The sequence below is a fragment of the Melanotaenia boesemani genome, chromosome 2, assembly GCF_017639745.1.
Source record: "Melanotaenia boesemani isolate fMelBoe1 chromosome 2, fMelBoe1.pri, whole genome shotgun sequence".
In the NCBI taxonomy this organism is placed as follows: Eukaryota; Metazoa; Chordata; class Actinopteri; order Atheriniformes; family Melanotaeniidae; genus Melanotaenia; species Melanotaenia boesemani.
Genome location: NC_055683.1, coordinates 39,971,201 through 39,991,055, shown reverse-complemented (window position 1 = coordinate 39,991,055; position 19,855 = coordinate 39,971,201). Strand labels below are relative to the sequence as shown.

The following is a 19,855-nucleotide window of genomic DNA, read 5'->3' as shown; positions in this document are numbered from 1 at the left end:
GCTTTTTCCTCAGCTGCCCCTAAACTCTGAATGGTCTCCCTCTTTCTGTAAGAACTGCCGGAACCTTGAATGATTTTAAATCTCTTTTAAAAACTCATCTTTTACATTGGCTTTTAATTCCAGAGAGCACGATCACTGGGCCAGGCTTTTTACTATCTTTTCTCTTTTATTGTTTTATTGTTGTTTTAATGTTTCTATGTATTGTTTTATCTGTGCAGCACTTCGGATACCTCGTGGTATGTGAAACCGCTATATTAATAAAGATTGACTGATTGATTGTTAGCTTGTTTTCCTGTTAGCTTGTTTACCCGAGTTAGCTGGTTTCGCTGTTAGCTTTTTTGTCCCTGTTAGCTTGTTTGCCCGAGTTAGCTGGTTTCACTGTTAGCTTTTTTGTCCCTGTTAGCTTGTTTACCCGAGTTAGCTGGTTTTGCTGTTAGCTTTTTTGTCCCTGTTAGCTTGTTTGCCCCAGTTAGCTGGTTTCGCTGTTAGCTTTTTTGTCCCTGTTAGCTTGTTTCCCTGTTAGCTTGTTTATCCCAGTTAGCTGGTTTCGCTGTTAGCTTTTTTGTCCCTGTTAGCTTGTTTGCCCGAGTTAGCTGGTTTCACTGTTAGCTTTTTTGTCCCTGTTAGCTTGTTTACCCGAGTTAGCTGGTTTCGCTGTTAGCTTTTTTGTCCCTGTTAGCTTGTTTCCCTGTTAGCTTGTTTGCCCCAGTTAGCTGGTTTCGCTGTTAGCTTTTTTGTCCCTGTTAGCTTGTTTACCCGAGTTAGCTGGTTTTGCTGTTAGCTTTTTTGTCCCTGTTAGCTTGTTTGCCCCAGTTAGCTGGTTTCGCGTTTAGCTTTTTTTGTCCCTGTTAGCTTGTTTACCCGAGTTAGCTGGTTTCGCTGTTAGCTTTTTTGTCCCTGTTAGCTTGTTTCCCTGTTAGCTTGTTTACCCGAGTTAGCTGGTTTCGCTGTTAGCTTTTTTGTCCCTGTTAGCTTGTTTACCCCAGTTAGCTTGTTTACCCCAGTTAGCTGGTTTCGCTGTTAGCTTTTTTGTCCCTGTTAGCTTGTTTCCATGGTAGCTTGAGCGGCACGACAGACCACACAGCAACCTCTGACTGAAGGAGAAACAATTTAATCTGACATCAAATCACAAACATTTCAACAGAAAACAAAAACATGACAGAGAAACTAAAGAACAAACTTTGAAGGTAACTGTTGAAGCATTTCTGCAGAACCGATGACAACGTGTTAGTTACAGCTTTCCTTCGTCTTCCTGTCCCAACGTTGAAAACATGAAAACAAAAACACCTGCCGGCCGTCCGCACGGCGCGACTGCATTCACTACGAATAAAAAAAAGTGATATTTAAAGGAAAATGAAAGTAAAGCCTCGCAGCTTATCGACGCTGCTTCTCTCTAAATGAAATCCATCCATCGCTAGCATTCGAGGTCCCTGCCGATGCGACTGTTAGAATCTGCTTTAGTTCATCTCTTCCAGCTTTTATTTACACCTGGAGGTTTCTATGTACAGCAACGTTAAACGCAGCTCGCCCAACTCTATGACCTGTTGCCATGGCAGCAGCATCTCTAAAGGAAGGAGGTTTGATTCATGTGAATTTTGAGGATTGAATTTGTACATGTGCAAAAAGCGAGTGAGTTCTGGCTGAAGATGGCGACGGTTTACATCAGCTCACAGATTTCCTCATTTATTTATTTATCCATCTATCAGAAAACATTTAACGTTCGTGACGATTTCCCGACTTTGGGAAAAAACATAGCTGGAAAATCTAAGAAGGTTTCCATGGCGACACGACTGTGATCTCATCGATTAGCTTCGTTTTGAGATGATCGTTTGACTCGAGTTTGGTTTTTGTGCCGTGAAACAAACTATGGCGCGAGCATCGATCACCATGGCAACAGCGGAGGCCTGGAGGCGGTCATGATGCTGAGAAGCTGCTCTGCTTTAGCTAAGCTGAAACTAAACTAGAACAGAAAAACTGAAAAAGCTCGTCCTCAAACTGCTGCATCATTTATCTCGATGGTTCACTACATGGTTCGGTTCCGGCACAAGAAGCAAAGCGAAGCATTAATGGGGAGAAAAAGGGATTAAACTGAGATTAAACCTTCTGGGTCGCTTTCGTTTACCACCCTTTCAGGTCATCGGAGGATAAAAAAAAAAAAAGTCCTCTCCCAAAACTGCTGTAGAAACATGGCAGGTTTATATTTTTCCTGTTTTTTCCTTAAATATTCCAGACACCAAACATGGAATTTTCCAGTGAGTTTGAACTCTTTTATTCCCAATTTAATGGGAAAAAAAAACAAAGATTTTTTTTTTTTTTTTACCATAAATTAGATTTTGGGTGTTTGAGATTTTATTTAAGGTGTTAACTTTACAACAAATTTATTTTGATGATTTGTTTATCTGCAGTGTCTTTTTTAAGATTAGATTAATAATTTACAACCATTTCGGGTTCTTAGAGGACAAAAAAAAACTAATCTCTCAAAAACTGCGATAAAAAATTCAAAGATCAATATTTTTACCATTTTTTTGTTAAAATCAACTTAAGTACAAAATAAAAGTCAAATAATAATAACCAGTTAAATGCCAGTTTTATGACACAAATTGTTTACTGGCAATTAAACGGTTTAAATAAAGTTATTATATAGGTGATCGCTTTGATCAGGACTGAAGTTAATTCAATATTTTTTGAAAAATAATCAGCAGTTTTTTAAGGAGGACATTTTTGTCCTCTAATGACCTGAACGTGTAGGAAATTGGTTCTGATAACCTCTATGAAAAACTGGAATTTATGATGATATGAGGAAACGAAACCAGAACAGAGGCCAGGAACGGAGGGAAGGAATGGAGGGAAAATGGCCTGAAAGGGTTAAATTCGTTTCAGACTTTGTGTAAAATGAGTTTATAAGTTGTATAAAAGCCTGTGATAACTGCAGTGTTAAAGATATTAGATATAATTACAGCGTTTCCCAGATTTCTCTCATGTTCTGTGTAAATATGGATCTTCATGTCTGAGTTCTGGTCGGTAACTAAAGTTAATCGAGGCGGAATCTGTTGAACGTGTCCTCGCCGTGGAGTCGAACGTCTCAGGAAATGACACAAAAACTTCAATCACAACTCTGCTCATGAAACCAGAAACGTCGACACAGGACCTTTTCCCTCCATAATTCCTAGCAGCTTTGGACCCAAAATTCCAGCCTGAACCGGCTGTACGAGATTGGAGGATGAGGCTGAACACTGGAGAGTAACTGGAACAGAGGCGTGAGCGCAGACACACCCACCTCCTGTAACGTCACGGCAACGTGGAAACATGGCGACACGGGTCGGACCCTCCGTCTCGTTAACTCGCCGCGATGGATGGAAATAAACCGTTAACACAACCTAAACATGGTTTCCAGGGTGCAGCTCGACTCAGAGCTTCAACAGAAAACTACTTTTATCCGGACATTCACACCTGCGAAGCACCAACAGCTGTGAGTTCCACGCCGTTTACGTCCTCGGTTCGGAGTCTTTCTGGCGACTGAGGTCACGGTCTGGTCGCCACAGAGGGGGAAAGGAAAAGTGGTCGTCCACCGGTGATGCTGTGGGTCTCCGCCTCCGTCTGGCCCCGCCCCCCCCTTCGTTGATGGCGGTGGTTGCTGTTTGGGACCCTCCCACCCTGCTCCTGCAAACAGGAAGAGGAAACATCAGTAAAACGCCACAGATCATCATCATCATCATCATCATCATCTCTGGCCGAAATGTCCGAGGCTCCAAGACTTTTCCTCCATCACCCAGCCCCACAGGCTCATCGTCACCATCATCATCATCATTTCTAACCACCGTCAGTCAGCTGATGGTTAATCTGCTTGTTTTGATCAGTTTCATTAAACCCTGTTGAACACAGTCTGATACTTGTCTTCTGCCCCCTGGTGGACATTTCTGCACTACAATAAGATGGACATGTTACACAGTAATAAAAGGAGAATATAAATTTTTTTTATTTGAATTTTTTCTCCCCATTATTCCAAAACTTAGGAGCGCTGACAGCCAACATTCACCTGATATTTGTTTTCCGTCTTCAACTGAAACCTACGCGCTACACGGTCTGGTGTGTGGCGGAATCAGCTGTTCACCACTGATCACGTCAAGTAAGAACCAGGATTTTCTTGTGGTGCTTATTGTGGACCAACGTTTCAGGCGGTGGACCAACGTTTCAGCTGGTGAACCAACGTTTCAGGTTGTGGACCAACGTTTCAGGCGGTGGACCAACGTTTCAGGCGGTGGACCAACGTTTCAGGCGGTGGACCAACATTTCAGCTGGTGGACCAACGTTTCAGCTGGTGAACCAACGTTTCAGGGGGTGGACCAACATTTCAGCTGGTGGACCAACGTTTCAGCTGGTGAACCAACGTTTCAGGGGGTGGACCAACATTTCAGCTGGTGGACCAACGTTTCAGGGGGTGGACCAACGTTTCAGGGGGTGGACCAACGTTTCAGGCTGTGGACCAACGTTTCAGGGGGTGGACCAACGTTTCAGGGGGTGGACCAACGTTTCAGGTTGTGGACCAACATTTCAGGGGGTGGACCAACGTTTCAGGCTGTGGACCAACGTTTCAGGCTGTGGACCAACGTTTCAGGGGGTGGCCCAACGTTTCAGCTGGTGGACCAACGTTTCAGCTGGTGGACCAACGTTTCAGGCTGTGGACCAACGTTTCAGGCTGTGGACCAACGTTTCAGGCTGTGGACCAACGTTTCAGGCTGTGGACCAACGTTTCAGGCGGTGGACCAACGTTTCAGGCTGTGGACCAACGTTTCAGCTGGTGGACCAACGTTTCAGCTGGTGGACCAACGTTTCAGCTGGTGGACCAACGTTTCAGGCTGTGGACCAACGTTTCAGGCGGTGGACCAACGTTTCAGGCGGTGGACCAACGTTTCAGGCTGTGGACCAACGTTTCAGCTGGTGGACCAACGTTTCAGGCTGTGGACCAACGTTTCAGGCTGTGGACCAACGTTTCAGGCTGTGGACCAACGTTTCAGGCTGTGGACCAACGTTTCAGGCTGTGGACCAACGTTTCAGCTGGTGGACCAACGTTTCAGCTGGTGGACCAACGTTTCAGGCGGTGGATTAACGTTTTTCCAGACAGAAAACCAACCATGTCCACATTTAGTGCCCTGCGTCTTCATGCACCTAATAAGACGCTGTGGACCGCCCACCCTGGGCTGAAACCATGCTTGGTTTCAGGCTTTCATTAGCTGCATCCTGGCTGACTCCTTCCTTTGATAAAACCACAGTTAAGCTACCAACATGTGGCCTTGTTTTTGCTTTTAGTTTCTAAATAAGGATGAATCAGCTGCATGGTTGCATTTCTCAGATGTGTTTCATCTATGAAATGATGCCAAAACTCTGGTTTCATGTAAGTAAAACACCCAAATAAAAAAACTAGAGCCCGACCAAAATGGGTTTTTACGCCGATGTTGTTTGGAAAAAAAAATTCTGATACCCGATTAATCGAGCAATTAATTTAAAAATGCATGATTTAAATGACTTCCGTTATACATTAAGTTAACTGTGATTTTTCTTTCCATGGAGCGTTAATACAGCTACCAGTTGTTCTGATGAAGTTATCTTTAGATGCAGACCACAGCTGCTCCTATAAGCAGTAAAATGGGTGGAGGTAAATGTTGTCTGACGCCCTTTAACGCTGAACCACATTTTCTCTGCTCCATTATTTTCATGACTCGCATGAACCACAATAAAAAGCAGACTTTTCTCAGACAGTAAAACATGTCGTCTTTAACAGAGCTGCATGTTAAACGTATCACCTTCCTCCACAGCGAGCTGCTGCTGCTGCTGCTGTCCCGTTCTAGTGTTTTCTAGTAAAACCAGGAGGTGACGTAGAGTAATGTTCATCATTTAACTTTTAACTCTGCTTCTCGTCCTCCTCCTGAAATACGTCTCAACACCAGCTGATGGAGGGAAGAACCTCGTTCTGGACTGATATTTTCTATGCTTACTGTATTTCTAAGAGGGTGTGTTTATTTATTTGAGGCCTCTTGGACATGCTGATCACTTTCAGCTTCGTTGTAAATGAAAAAATTCTCTGAATCGTTGTCTTCGCTCTGCGGTGTGTCAGAGGTCAAACATACATACCTGACCGGTAAAGTCTCCTTCAAGTGTAAGATATCGTTCGAAAGCTAGCAAGATGTAGAATTTGAACAAACTTTATTACACTCCCAAGTCCTGCGAGTAAGCAACAAGATGGCCGTGTATGAAACGCTGCTGCATGCTGCTGTTAATTATGGACGAGTGGGCTGCGGTTTTAGGTGGAAGACCAGTGTGGATAGACTGAAATGAGCAGGAAATGGTACAGAAATAAAACGAGTTGCTTTGGTGAGAATAGTTTCAGGGTTTGGTGATGAACCGTGTGGTAAACATGCAATCCGATGCGCTGGCTGGAAATGTGAAGGTTGGCTTTGTGTTCGTTTGAGACGGACGTCAGCTGGTCGGCTAAGGTGCGATGATGCTGGAACCATGTGAAAGTCTAGCTGTCTAGTTTCATATGAAACCCACCGTGTCGGGGTGCAGCGAACGGATCACGTGTTGCGTTGTGTTTCTCATGTTGATGCTTTGTTATTTGTTGAATACGGATTTTGAAGTCTTCAGTACCAGTCCCAGGTTCAGGTGCTTTACGCGCACAGGTTAAATTACAAGACCTCACAACCACCCCACTAAACACCTGTCGGCCCCATCATAAAATACAGTGCTCTGCTTTTTTTGTTCACACGGACACGCGTTCACACGGACAAGCGTTCACACGGACACGCGTTTACACGGACACGTGTTCACACGGACAGGCGTTCACACGGACAGGCGTTCACACGGACAAGCGTTCACACGGACAAGCGTTTACACGGATACGTGTTCACACGGACACGTGTTCACACGGACAGGCGTTCACACGGACACGCGTTCACACGGACACGCGTTCACACGGACAGACAAGCGTTCACACGGACAAGCGTTCACACGGACGGACAAGCGTTCACACGGACACGCGTTCACACAGACAGACAAGCGTTCACACGGACAAGCGTTCACACGGACGGACAAGCGTTCACACGGACGGACAAGCGTTCACACGGACGGACAAGCGTTCACACGGACTGACAAGCGTTCACACGGACAGACAAGCGTTCACACGGACAGACAAGCGTTCACACGGACAAGCGTTCACACGGACAGACAAGCGTTCACACGGACAGACAAGCGTTCACACGGACACACGTTCACACGGACAGACAAGCGTTCACACGGACATGCGTTCACACGGACAGACAAGCGTTTACCCGGACGAGCGTTTACCCGGACGAGCGTTCACACGGACGAGCGTTCACACGGACATGCGTTCACACGGACATGCGTTCACACGGACATGCGTTCACACGGACAAGCTTTCACACGGACACGCATTCACACGGACACACGCGTTCACACGGACACGCGTTCACACGGACACGCGTTCACACGGACAAGTGTTCACCCGGACACGAGTTCACCCGGACACGCGTTCACACGGACACGCTTTCACACGGACACGCTTTTACACGGACACGCATTCACACGGACACGCTTTCACACGGACAAGCGTTCACATGGACACGCTTTCACACGGACACGTGTTGACATGGACACGTGTCTGACTGAAATCAGTCGGATCCGATTCCAGCAGACATGTTTATGGACATGGACGAATTTGTCCATCAGGTGTGTGTCTACGTGGACGAATTTGTCCATCAGGTGTGTGTTTACGTGTACGAAGTCGTCCATCAGGTGTGCGTCTACGTGGACGAAGTCGTCCATCAGGTGTGCGTCTACGTGGACGAAGTCTTCCATCAGGTGTGCATCTACGTGGACGAAGTCGTCCATCAGGTGTGCGTCTACGTGGACGAAGTCGTCCATCAGCTGTGCGTCTACGTGGACGAAGTCGTCCATCAGGTGTGAGTCTACGTGGACGAAGTCGTCCATCAGGTGTGCGTCTACGTGGACGAAGTCGTCCATCAGGTGTGCGTCTACGTGGACGAAGTCGTCCATCAGCTGTGTGTCTACGTGGACGAAGTCGTCCATCAGGTGTGTGTCTACGTGGACGAAGTCGTCCATTAGGTGTGTGTCCATGTGATGGAGATACGATCGTAATGTGAGGACGTCTCATTCAGGGTGGGAAACAGATGAAGGACTCTGAAATCCTCTTGGAGACGGTCTATGCAGGTCCTGCCCCCGTTTCACAGCATCTGGACTGTCTCCACCAGCAAGGCCGACCGGTTCAGGTCCAGAATCTGGACTGGACTTGTTTTAGACGCTTCTTAAGCAGATCAGAACAACTTTAACATCTTTTCTCTCTGGTTTGTATAGATGATAAGTGCTGATCGGAAACTGAACAGCATGCAAAAATCCTCTTTTCCAGCGGCTGCGTTGAGCTATGGCTAGCTGTACTTTTTACATTCTGTATTAAACTGGTAAAGCTGATGTAAAGGTGTCTTTTGTTTGCTTTTTTCCCAGAAAAAGCCTCCCACGTCCAGGTAAAGATCCTGTTTTCCATGTTTTCTCAGAGAAATCCGGAGTTCTATGTAGTATTCATTAATTCTTCACACAGCAGGGTCTTCCGTTTACGTTCTTGTTATAATTGTTGGCATGAAGAGGCAGAAATAAAACTCAGACTGCTGACGTTACTTTACACAGCGATGAAAATGGATCCTGATTGTTTCTCTAATAATGGTACCAGGAACATTTCTAACTGTGAGAACACTTTCAGAATCACATCTTTGTTTCAGTCGTTCTTGGGTCCGTTCACGGCCCACCTAAAGACCCGGCGCTCCGACCCACCTCATGCACCGCCGCCGTGGTGGACTCACCTGTAGTGTCCAGGTCAGGGTGGGGCTGAGGTCCGGGTGGCGGAGAGGAGAGAGGGGCGGGGTCACTCTGAGGCAAAGGGCACCTCTGGAGGAGGCGGTTTGACGGTGACGGGCTGGGACGTGCGGCGGGGGGGCGAGGGTTTGGGCTGGGCCTGCTGCTGCATCGTGTCGTAGTAGGTCACGCCACCGTAGGTCACCTGGGCCTGACCCTGACACACAGTTACACAGCGTTACCTCACATAAACAGATCAATCGGGATGGATGGGAAGTAAACCAGGAAGGCGGACTACCTGAGGGTTCGGGTACATGGTGGGGTACGGGAAGGTCATGACTCCTGGTGGAGGGTAGAAAGGTGGCGGTGGCAGCAGCTGCTGTGGTTGCCCTGGCGACAGAGACACAGGCGGGCCTCCGTAGAGGGTGGGGTTAGTGATGGGGCCACCTGATTGGTGTGGATGTAGACCTGCATAGAAGCAAAGTGGTGAGCGTTTCATACACACACGTTTCTAAAAAACCTCGACTCCTCAAAGATCACCGACCGGGATGAGGGATGTGCATCTCAGGCTGGACCAGCATGCCTTGGGGCGGGATGGGGGCGGGGCCTTCACCGTGAGCGTAGATTGGTCCCTGGTACGACACTAGAAGAGAAAAAGGAGGTGATGTGAGAACTTTGTACCTCAGAAGAGGTTTGCTGCGTTAAACTGTTCACTGCAGAAACTGACAGTCTGAACATGTTGCGTTCATGGTCAGCAGGAAAACTGAAGCTTCTCCGCAGCCTGACGTCCACAGAAATGGAACATATGGTGTAGTGTGTGACTAAACTCATAAAATAAGAAGTTTATAGCCTGCAGTAAATATTCCATCCTCTGGTTTCCAGCCAGTTTAAGCTTCTAGCATCCTTCAGACTTGTGGAACCGTTCCACCCGGTCGAGTCGGTTCTGCTCAAAGTTCTGTGTAGACCAACAAGAAACTGTCTTTACCCTACAGTGCCAAACACATCGTACATGATCCCTCGAGTTTGGGATCATTCTGCATGAGTTTATGTAAAAACCATGTTGTACACAATCTGCTGCTGGTCTTCTGCCCCCTGGTGGACAGAGCAGAAAATTACACCACAATAAGTCTGACGTATCACACGGTGATCAAGGGTAAAAAATGTTTTCCACATTTAGTTAAAGGGCCAAATAAATCAAATGTACATTTCTTCCCTCCCAAAGCCAGGCTTTAAAGGGTTAAACTGGAGCCGACAGGACTTAATGGTGGTTTCTGGCCCTTCATCTCACAGTGGAACAGAAAAACAAACATGTCTGACTGCTCTCTGCTGGAAAAACTAAAACCAGTTTACCTGTTCCACCCTCTCACCTGGTTTACCTGACCATGGAACTGATCCTTCAGGGTTTCTCTAGAACTTATGAAAAGGGTAGAAAGAAGTCATGAAAACAAGTCCGTGGACCTTTGGTCGGGATCAGAAGCAGCCAAGTTTCCACTGATCAGATCCAGTAAGCAACACGTAGTTCAGCCAACCGGTTCTTGCTACCCGTTATCTAACTTCCTGTATCACCTAACGGCAGCTGCAGTCTCGCTCTCAAGCTTTTATGTAGAACTGGGGAAAAGGCGTTTTCTAACAGCTCCTCACTCTGGGAACTAATTCCAACCTGAGGATGAACTGGCCTGAAGGCTTTACAACACGAGGAGGATGGAGAAAGCGTTACTGGATGGCTGCTCCTGTCCATGTTCTGTTGCTGTTGTTTTAGTTTTTCCAGTTACTTGGTTATATGAAGTGTAATTACTCTACTATGTTCCAACATTTAAAACAGGTCACTCTTTAAAATGAGGCCCGGTGTCGTAACGAGATTTACGGAAAGCTTCTCCGGCATCTCTGCAGGAAAAAGAGGGATTTCTGCAGCGTGAGCGTTGATGTGAAGCTTCAGAGCTGCAGCCTCAGTCTGCTGTTTTCTACGTCATCCAGCTTACATTACACCTGTGTATGTATTCTCCTATTTTTACATGACCTGTATAGCTCGTGTACATACTGTATATCTTGTAGACTTCAGTGAAGTCTGCGCTTTAATCCTGCTGCTGAACTGGTTGTCATCGTTCCTGTACCAATGACAATAAAGATCTAGATCCACCTCCCTCTGACTTTAGTCTGTTCACGTGAACCGTGAACCCAGCTAGCACCAGGACCATCCTGTTGATGACACCTGATCTTATTTTACTGGTTGTTCTAGACTCCTGATCTTACTGGGCTCGTAGTAGTGTCCCTCCATCACTCCCAGGTGCATGGGTGGTGCTGGCTCGGGTACGGCTCTCTGGCGTTGGGAGGAGTAGCGTTTGGCCCGGTTGGAGCTGACGCCCATCTCCTCCATGCTGGAAAACTGCGGCGGCCCACCGGGCATGTGGATGGGGTTTGGAAGGCCTGTAGACAGAGACAGACTGGTTAAAGTGGGACGGAGAGACGTCAGCGGAGGTCCACCAGTGAGACCAGAGCTTCTTTTGTCTCTCAAGCAGCAGCAGTTGCATCAGCTGCCTCCGTCTCCATGGAGACAACCGTGACAATCAGACGATTTGGATGAATTTTGTGATCATTACTTTAGAGCCAAACAAATGTTCAAGCCAACCGAACACCAGTGGGACCAGCTGTTGGTTCCAGCAAACTGTGGTCTGCCTGCAAGCGTAGGTCTCGGTCCGTTCAAGTGAACCCGGTACAGGAAGCAGACTACGCCACAGGACACTGGGGGAGGAAGAACTCTAAAAGTTCTGAGGCCGCTGGGATCTGATGCAGCACCATGGAAACATCATCATCATCAATAGATGAGCCAGTTTTCTTCTTCATTGGTTGTCACAATATGAGAAACCATGGCTGGGTCCGAATGTACCTCCTACCCCCTACATAGTGCCCGATACAGGGCCACGCCATTTTGTAGGCGTGTCCGAATGTCCAGAGAGAAAAAAGCAGGGCACTCAAAATTACCCACAATGCATCTTTAAAAGTAGTGAGCATCGATGGTCACTAGACAGGTCAATATAGACCACAATGCATTGCGGGCAGAAGCTCAACATGGCGCAAGAAAGAGAAAAACATTTTTATTGAATAGATATGCAACAAAGAATAAAAAAACAACGTAAAAATTAAAAATATTTACACACAACTTCGGATTGGATTCGGAATGACGTCTTGACGTGCTGTGGTTGTCATGGTGACTTCTGTGCTGGTAGTTACATGGTCTGCAGCAAAGAAAAAAACACAGGCAGCTTCATGTCCAAATCACCAAGAAAACGAGTCACCATGTAGTGAAGGAGGGGTTGGGAGCAGGAGGCACATTCAGACACGGCCCATGTTTCTGTTCAGAAAGCAGTTGTAGTCGAGAAGTCATACAGGGAAAAAGAAGGAACCGTGTAGCTCCATCGTTCCCTGTTCTACCTGCTGGTACAGAGGACCGACCAGGATCTCCACCCATGCTGGTACAGAGGACCGACCAGGATCTCCATCCATGCTGGTACAGAGGACATATCAGGCTCTCCATCCATGCTGGTACAGAGGACATATCAGGATCTCCACCCATGCCGGTAGAGAGGATTGATCAGAATCTCCCCCCATGCTGGTAGAGAGGATTGATCAGGATCTCCCCCCATGCTGGTACAGAGGACCGATCAGGATCTCCACCCATGCTGGTACAGAGGACCGATCAGGATCTCCACCCATGCTGGTACAGAGGACCGATCAGGATCTCCACCCATGCTGGTAGAGAGGATTGATTAGGATCTCCATCCATGCTGGTACAGAGGACCGATCAGGATCTCCACCCATGCCGGTAGAGAGGATTGATTAGGATCTCCACACATGCTGGTACAGAGGACCGATCAGGATCTCCCCCCATGCTGGTAGAGAGGATTGATTAGGATCTCCATCCATGCTGGCAGAAAAACATCCATTTTTGTGAGTGGTGACTAAATAATCCACCAGCTCCCAGAGACACAGAGAGACAAACGTTATAAACAAAAAGCCCAGCGCCCAGTTAACACAGAGAACCCAGATTTAAGAACCTCATCAACACTTTGGACAAACGTCATCACTGTCATCTCGTCTCCATGTTAGTGGAGTCTCTCCCTGCCCTGGATGATGAGGCTGGTGTGAAGGACGTGGCTACAGTCCAATGTTTCGCCATCGCTACGGACCTGTGGTCAAGCTGCACCGTAGAGACGTATATGACGAGGATTTCAACGTGGAAACAAAATGTCTCCAGACTCATTTATTCCAGATCACACCGGCAGAACGTAGCTGCTGGTCTGAGACAAACAATAGTGGGAGGCTTGGGTGGGAAGAAACTAGTCTGTATTAAAACAGACCACGCCTCACATGTCACGCTGCTGCTACAGGGGATCGATCAAGACCTCCATCCATGCAGAACCACCAGCCGGGGTTAGTAAAGAGATGATCCACCACACACTCATTTCCTCACTTTGTCTGCCAAGTCCTTTTCCCTCCTTTGCTTCCACAGCAGAATTTCAGTTAAAACAAAAATAAAAAAAATAAAGTTCAAATGAAATAACTCACCTCTCATCTCGGAGCGCATGTACGACGTGGGACTCTGACTCCAGTTCTGTCGGGTCAAACTGAGTCGAGCCACGTCCTGGTCCAGCTCTGCCAACCCTCCCCCTCCTCCCGCCTGGCTCCCCCCTTCGCCTCCTCCCACCCAGCTCTTCCCTCCCCCGCTGCTGGGGGAGGAGGCGTTGCCTGCGGTTGCAGACTCCTCCACGGAGGCCTGTTTGCTGCCCAGGTCTGCGGGGCGGGAGCGAGTCCTACGAGCCAGCGAATACGATTTCCTCTCGACCGGCCTCTCAGGAGGAGGCGAAGCTTCCCGATTGGCTGCTGTTGCTGATGACTGTAGGGAGGGGTCAGAGGCGGAGGCAGCCAATCCAGATGCAGACCGATGCTCCTGCTGCCGCCTCGGGGAAGACGACCGGTACCCACCCGGCTGTGACGATGCAGCCGTAGATCCGGGACCCAGATCCTGTTCTCCAGAACCGGTCTGACTATCAGAAACATCCTCGATGACCACGGAGGAGCCTCCTCTTCCTCCTCCACCCCGCCCCCCCCTACTGGCCACACCCCTCTCTCCTGCAGGCTCCTTAGGACCCGGCCGTTCTCTGGGGTGCGTCTGAGGCGCGTTTGATTCATTATTCCTGTACTGCGACTGAGTTTGGCTTGGGTGGGGCGGTCTGCTGCGGGGATGCGGCGCTCTGGAGGGGTTGCTGCTACGCTGAGTGGCGGTGAGAGGAGGAAAGGCAGATGGTGAAGAGGAGGGAGGCATGGAGGAAGGTGGAGGAGGTCCTCCTCGGTTCAGACCTCTTCCTCCACTCTGCCAGGACCGGACGGGGCGCTCTCCTCCGTCCCCCCACCGTTTGTCTCGGCCGGGAGATGAACTCCGTCTGCAGACACAGAAATGACCGAGTCACCCTCACAGGTTTCAAACTGTTGAATTCATCCTCATCGTTATCATTCCTGCTTCTCGGAGGGCTTCCCATTAGCAATCAGGATTCATACCAACCACCACCAGCTGCTGGTGAAGGGCCTTTGAAATAAAATGTTGGTGTTATTGCAAAAAGAAAAAAACTCTAAAAACCACCCAAACGTTTGTCACAACTTTCCAGAGAAGCTGCTACAAAACCAGGCAGGGACTGGTTTTCGCCTGCTTGAGATCACTGGTTCTGGATTTTAAGAATGGAGGTCAGAAGATCTTAACCCCGCCCACGGGACCTGATGGAAGCGCCAGTTTCTCAGGATTGCGGTTGGAGCTCTGGACAAACACAGACCTGGTTCTACGTTAGGAACTAGCTTGTTTCTCACCGGGGCCTCCGCTGTCTGAACGTTCGGTCTCCCGGGCCACCGCCACCACCGTTGCGGATGTCGTAACCGTAGATGGCGATGAGCTCCTCGCGGCTCTTCGGCGCCTGCTCCTCCTCTCTGAACCTGTCGTGCTCCCAGCGTCCCTCGTCCTTCCACAGCTTCCTGTTTCTGCCCTTCGGCCTGAGAGGATGCAGACGGAGGAAACCGTTAAAATCTCCACCGTCCCGCTTTAAAACATTCAGACTGTTAACTGACACAAACGAGATATGACCAGAATTTAACCCGTCTGCCCTCATTTTCCCTAAACCTTTAAACGCCTGTTGAATATCTCAATGATTGCATTGTTTATTTGAAAAAAGTACATTTTCTACATATAAAATATCAGGGGGAAGGGTCTTTGGGGGTGATTTGAGTCTTGGATATGTCTAAATTGATTTGGTGTCTTTTATAGTTTTATGTTGTGTCAGATACTCCCGTTGGGGACCTTCATGACCAAAAATGGCCCATTGACTTCCATAAAAAGTACACCCTTTAATCTCACGTTTATTCCTGTATAAAGGAAGTCAAGGGATACTTTTGGCCACAAGGTTTCCCAGAGGGAGCCTCTTACTCGACATAAAAAATATAAAAGCAATCAAATAAATTTTGCTGCTAATCTCTGACAAACCTAAGACCCGCCCCCATGATGTTTATGGTCTGTTTATTACATATTTTTTAAATCAATAGCTCAAACAACCCTGCATTTAAAGGGTTAAAGTCTTAAAAAGAATTGAATGTTTGGCAGTTTTGAGCAGGTCTGAAGTTGTTTAGGTGAGACCGGGTCCAGCTTGTTCACGGCAGTCGTACCGCTCTTCCTCCTGAGCGTGACCACGGACGTCATGCTCGAAGAACAGGCCCTTCCTGGGGATGTAAGCCGGATTCTTTCGGTCCTCGTCGTCATCGAGCTGCTGACCAGGTTTCCCGCCCGCCTTCGTCTCGGGATCGTCTGTGGACTCCTGCATGGTTACAGGACTACGTTAGCACATCTGTTCATGTCTTTATTGACCTGTACTTGCAGGGCTGATCCAACCTGAAGTTGGTTGCATGAATTAACCGACATTCTTATGCCTTTTTCAGCTGTTTCCACTGATGATTCATAATAAAAGATGACGTGGAAGTCGACAAGCATCAGAAAACGGAAGCTGTAAAACTCCTCTGCTGAGAGGACGAATGTCTCTGTCTCACCTGTCCATCACCGCTCTGCCTCTCTCCTGCTAGGTTTCCTTTCTCCTCAGCTTTGCTCTCCTCTTTAGCTCCTCCTCCCTCCCCCTCTGCCTTCTCCTCTTCAGCCTGCTCCTCCTCCTCCTCTCCTTGTGTTGGGCCATCAGCAGCAGCAGGTTTGGACTCACTGGCTGCTACTGGAGCTTCTTCTTCACTGTATCCCTCCTCTTCCTCCTCCACCCCCTGATGAAAACACACGTCATTCACACACACACACACACACACGGCTGGTTTATCCAGAGATTAGACGCAGCTGGGCGCAGCGTTCCTGTAGAGTCACCACAGCAGCAGATTCATCATGCAGCAGCATATTTAAGCTGCTTTACCTCTGAGTGGGAGCCATTTTCCTCCGGATCTGCACTGTCGTAGTCCGAGAGGACAGCTGGAGACACCGCAGAGAAAACAGCAAGGCTTCAACAGCTGACCAACAGTCATTACCTCCACCACACACACAGGGATGCATTCGGCCTTACCTTCTCCGGCCTCGTCTTCACTCTCCTGTAAGACAGAAACAGAAAACACTGTGAGGCTGAGAGCCTCCCGGAAGAATCCAGCTGCTCAGCAGTCATTCCTGAACCTCCTGGAGGTGTTCAGACATGCCTGCTGCTCCTCATCCTCACCGCTTCCATCCTGGATGTTCACCCGCTATCCCAGGTTCCCAAACAAGATAACACTCGCTGGTGTTTACAGATTTTTAAAGCAGCACCTGTAATAACTTCCTGACGATAAAAGCTCTAAATGTCGGGCTGGAAACGGTCAGAAACAGCAGAAATGAGCAGGATAAAGTAGCTTTTCTGGATCTAGTTCAACGCTGTGACGAAGCACCTACACGAGTCTTAACTTTGTTTATACATTAGTACCTTAAACAGCGGCTCCCAACCTCACACAGCATTTTACAGCAGTGGTTGACCTTATTGTTGTCAATGAAAAGGGGGCCCTGCAAAAAATAGATTGGGAGCCGCTGCATTAAGCCAACGTAGTATAAACAGCACATTACCTTACTGCTTTTGCTTTAAAATAGTGACAATCTTTGGACATTAATCACTACGGCTCTAATGTTTACAGCCTCGGGGACCCCCTGTGCTCTTTGGTGGACCCCTGGTTGAAAACCATGACGTTAAAAAACAAACATTAATTCCACAGACGACAACTGTTGCATTACTGTCTTAATATTAACAGGCCTTATAAAAAATGTGGCGGCCCTCTAAAATGACCTGGGGACCCCTGTGAACCTCCAACATACTGTAAAACCAGGTCTGGGTCATTGGTTCTGAAAGGCCCAGGAAGAGTGAGATGATGATGCATCTTCATCCTCCTCTTTAAATTCAAACAATGGAAACATAAATCAGCCGTGAATGACTGACCGTCTCAGTCTGAGACCAGGATGCGACTAAAAACTCGAAACACTTGACTTGAGACGAGAACTGAAATCTTTTACTGTCTGCGGCTCGCATCCCAGCATGTCCCTGTAGTTCTGTGTTAGCTACAATAAAAAGCATCACATCAGCTCGGTTTGTCGTGTTCACCCTGCAGGTGACGGACAACATCTGGTCTTTATAAAACCAACTCTGTTTTCATGATGGACGCAGTTTTACTTCATTACACAGGTTAAAATTTCTGACTATTTTAAAGCAACCTTACTACAATATAGTGATTAAACTAATTAAATCAGCCACATGCCATAGAGCAGGGGTGTCAAACTCCAGTCCCCGAGGGCCGGTACCCTGACCTTCTTCCTGGCTGTCTGGGGCCCTTGTGATGTGGGGACCACCCTGACCTCCCTCCTGGCTGTCTGGGGCCCTTGTGATGTGGGGACCACCCTGACCTTCTTCCTGGCTGTCTGGGGCCCTTGTGATGTGGGGACCACCCTGACCTCCCTCCTGGCTGTCTGGGGCCCTTGTGATGTGGGGACCACCCTGACCTCCCTCCTGGCTGTCTGGGGCCCTTGTGATGTGGGGACCACCCTGACCTCCCTCCTGGCTGTCTGGGGCCCTTGTGATGTGGGGACCACCCTGACCTTCTTCCTGGCTGTCTGGGGCCCTTGTGATGTGGGGACCACCCTGACCTCCCTCCTGGCTGTCTGGGGCCCTTGTGATGTGGGGTCCACCCTGACCTTCTTCCTGGCTGTCTGGGGCCCTTGTGATGTGGGGACCACCCTGACCTCCCTCCTGGCTGTCTGGGGCCCTTGTGATGTGGGGTCCACCCTGACCTTCTTCCTGGCTGTCTGGGGCCCTTGTGATGTGGGGACCACCCTGACCTTCTTCCTGGCTGTCTGGGGCCCTTGTGATATGGGGACCACCCTGACCATCTTCCTGGCTGTCTGGGGCCCTTGTGATGTGGGGACCACACTGACCTTGTTGCCGTGTCTCGGAGCTCAAACCGATGCTTCTTATTTCTGCTTCATTCCCCACTAACTCGCGGTGACCACAGAGAAGTTGAGCCGGTGTTGTGTCAGCTTTGGTTCCCATCTAAATTTAATCCAACCTGTGCCGTTCCGTTTCGGTTTTATTTTAGTAAACTTATTTAACTCAAACTTTAAAACAGTAGCCTACATTAAACTCTGGGATCTCTAGGAATAGTGGAGAAGGTAAGTGCCGTGCGTGCGGATAATCTAGTGGTGAAGCGGCTAACTTGATCAAATGAGCTCGTTTCCCTCGAGCTAATCTGAACTAATTATCTCTAACGTAACTACTGGTGTCTTCCGCCGCAGTAACTTGGCTAACAGAAACGCACCAGGTTGCTGGTGAAGTTTAACTGGGGGCGGTTCGTTCCGAAAGTCCGAGCCGACAGAGGGAGACATGATCTCGGCTGAGCTAATGCTAGCTCTCGGAGTTAGCCGGAGCAGCTACTCACACACTCGGACTCCACGTCATTCTTCGCCTCGGTCCGGCTCGCGGTAGCCTCCACGGGTTCGGTATCTCGCCCCCGGCTCTTTGTCGCAGGGGATCCCGATCTCCCGCTATCTGAACCTGAGCCGGACTCGTCGTCGTCCTCGCTGTCCTGGGACGCGCGCCTCCTCCTTCGCCGCCGGTCCGCCATCTTACGAGTCGAATGGATGGAACCGGAAGACACAAAGGATTGTGGGAAGTGGCATTCTTCTTCGTGTAGGATTCATAGCAGCGTTACAGAGCTCTGATGTGTTTACTGCCATCATGTGGAGACCTCTCATCCTGCAGCAGAGTCACAGCTGGTTAACGGTCCAGCTGTGAAATCCATGAATGGAACAGATTTCTGATCCTCGTAATAATAATAATAATAACAACAATAATAATAATAATAATAATAATAATAATAATAATAATAATAATAATAATAATAAAAAGACATGTTAGTACTTATTTAACTTAATTTGCCGCTACCTTTCTTCCTGTTCAAGCAGAATCAGAATTCTTTCATTCAGTCAAAAACACCAGATGCATTTAAAGAATGAAATTCTGTGCATGTGGCACACATGAGAAAATCACAATAAAACTTGAACCATCCATCCATCCATTATCTTGACCGCTTATTCCATTTCGGGTCGCGGGTGGGCTGGAGCCTATCCCAGCATTTTAACAGGTGAGAGGCAGGGTACACCCTGGACAGGTCACCAGTCTGTCGCAAAACTTGAACCAGGTAAAAAAAAATCATATGGTCATATTAAAATAAATTAATAAAAGTATGATTACAGAAGATTAAAGACTACATTTAAAGTGTGTATTGCACTGTTTATTGGATGAATAAATAAAAATGTATACATACACAAACATTCATACATATGTACTCACATTTACATACAGATTTTTTTATGAAGAGTTACATTAGACATTTACCATTTTAAAACTGTTTATATATGATTTTATACTTTAACATATCTATC

General features: G+C 48.0%; 1 protein-coding gene across 2 annotated transcripts; it reads right to left on the bottom strand.

Annotated features, from left to right (window-relative positions):
* Positions 1 to 1,095: 1,095 nt before the first annotated feature.
* casc3 (casc3 exon junction complex subunit) lies at positions 1,096 to 19,062 on the bottom strand. 2 transcript variants are annotated; one of them, XM_042003443.1, is made up of 12 exons: positions 18,850 to 19,059; positions 16,470 to 16,494; positions 16,323 to 16,378; positions 15,961 to 16,179; positions 15,583 to 15,731; positions 14,737 to 14,916; positions 13,444 to 14,318; positions 11,131 to 11,304; positions 9,425 to 9,523; positions 9,179 to 9,348; positions 8,889 to 9,097; positions 1,096 to 3,660 (listed from the first exon to the last, which is right to left on the bottom strand). In XM_042003443.1, exons 1-11 carry the CDS (start codon positions 19,033 to 19,035, stop codon positions 8,951 to 8,953), a joined length of 2,280 nt encoding a protein of 759 aa, XP_041859377.1. In that variant the 5' UTR covers positions 19,036 to 19,059; the 3' UTR covers positions 1,096 to 3,660; positions 8,889 to 8,950. The 2 variants fall into 2 exon arrangements, with proteins under 2 accessions (XP_041859377.1, XP_041859386.1); XM_042003452.1 differs by lacking the exons at positions 1,096 to 3,660; positions 8,889 to 9,097; positions 9,179 to 9,348 and adding an exon at positions 9,708 to 9,835 and having other exon boundaries at positions 9,433 to 9,523; positions 18,850 to 19,062.
* Positions 19,063 to 19,855: the final 793 nt, after the last annotated feature.

Bases quoted from the DNA above. Each gene is read 5' to 3' on its own strand.
- casc3 (XM_042003443.1), bottom strand. From the start codon at position 19,035: ATGGCGGACCGGCGGCGAAGGAGGAGGCGCGCGTCCCAGGACAGCGAG. The intron at 14,319-14,736 runs GTGAGAAACAAG...CTGTGTCTGCAG, and splicing joins TTCAGACAGCGGAGGCCCCG to ACGGAGTTCATCTCCCGGCC. The intron at 9,349-9,424 runs GTCGGTGATCTT...GCTTCTATGCAG, and splicing joins GATGCACATCCCTCATCCCG to GTCTACATCCACACCAATCA.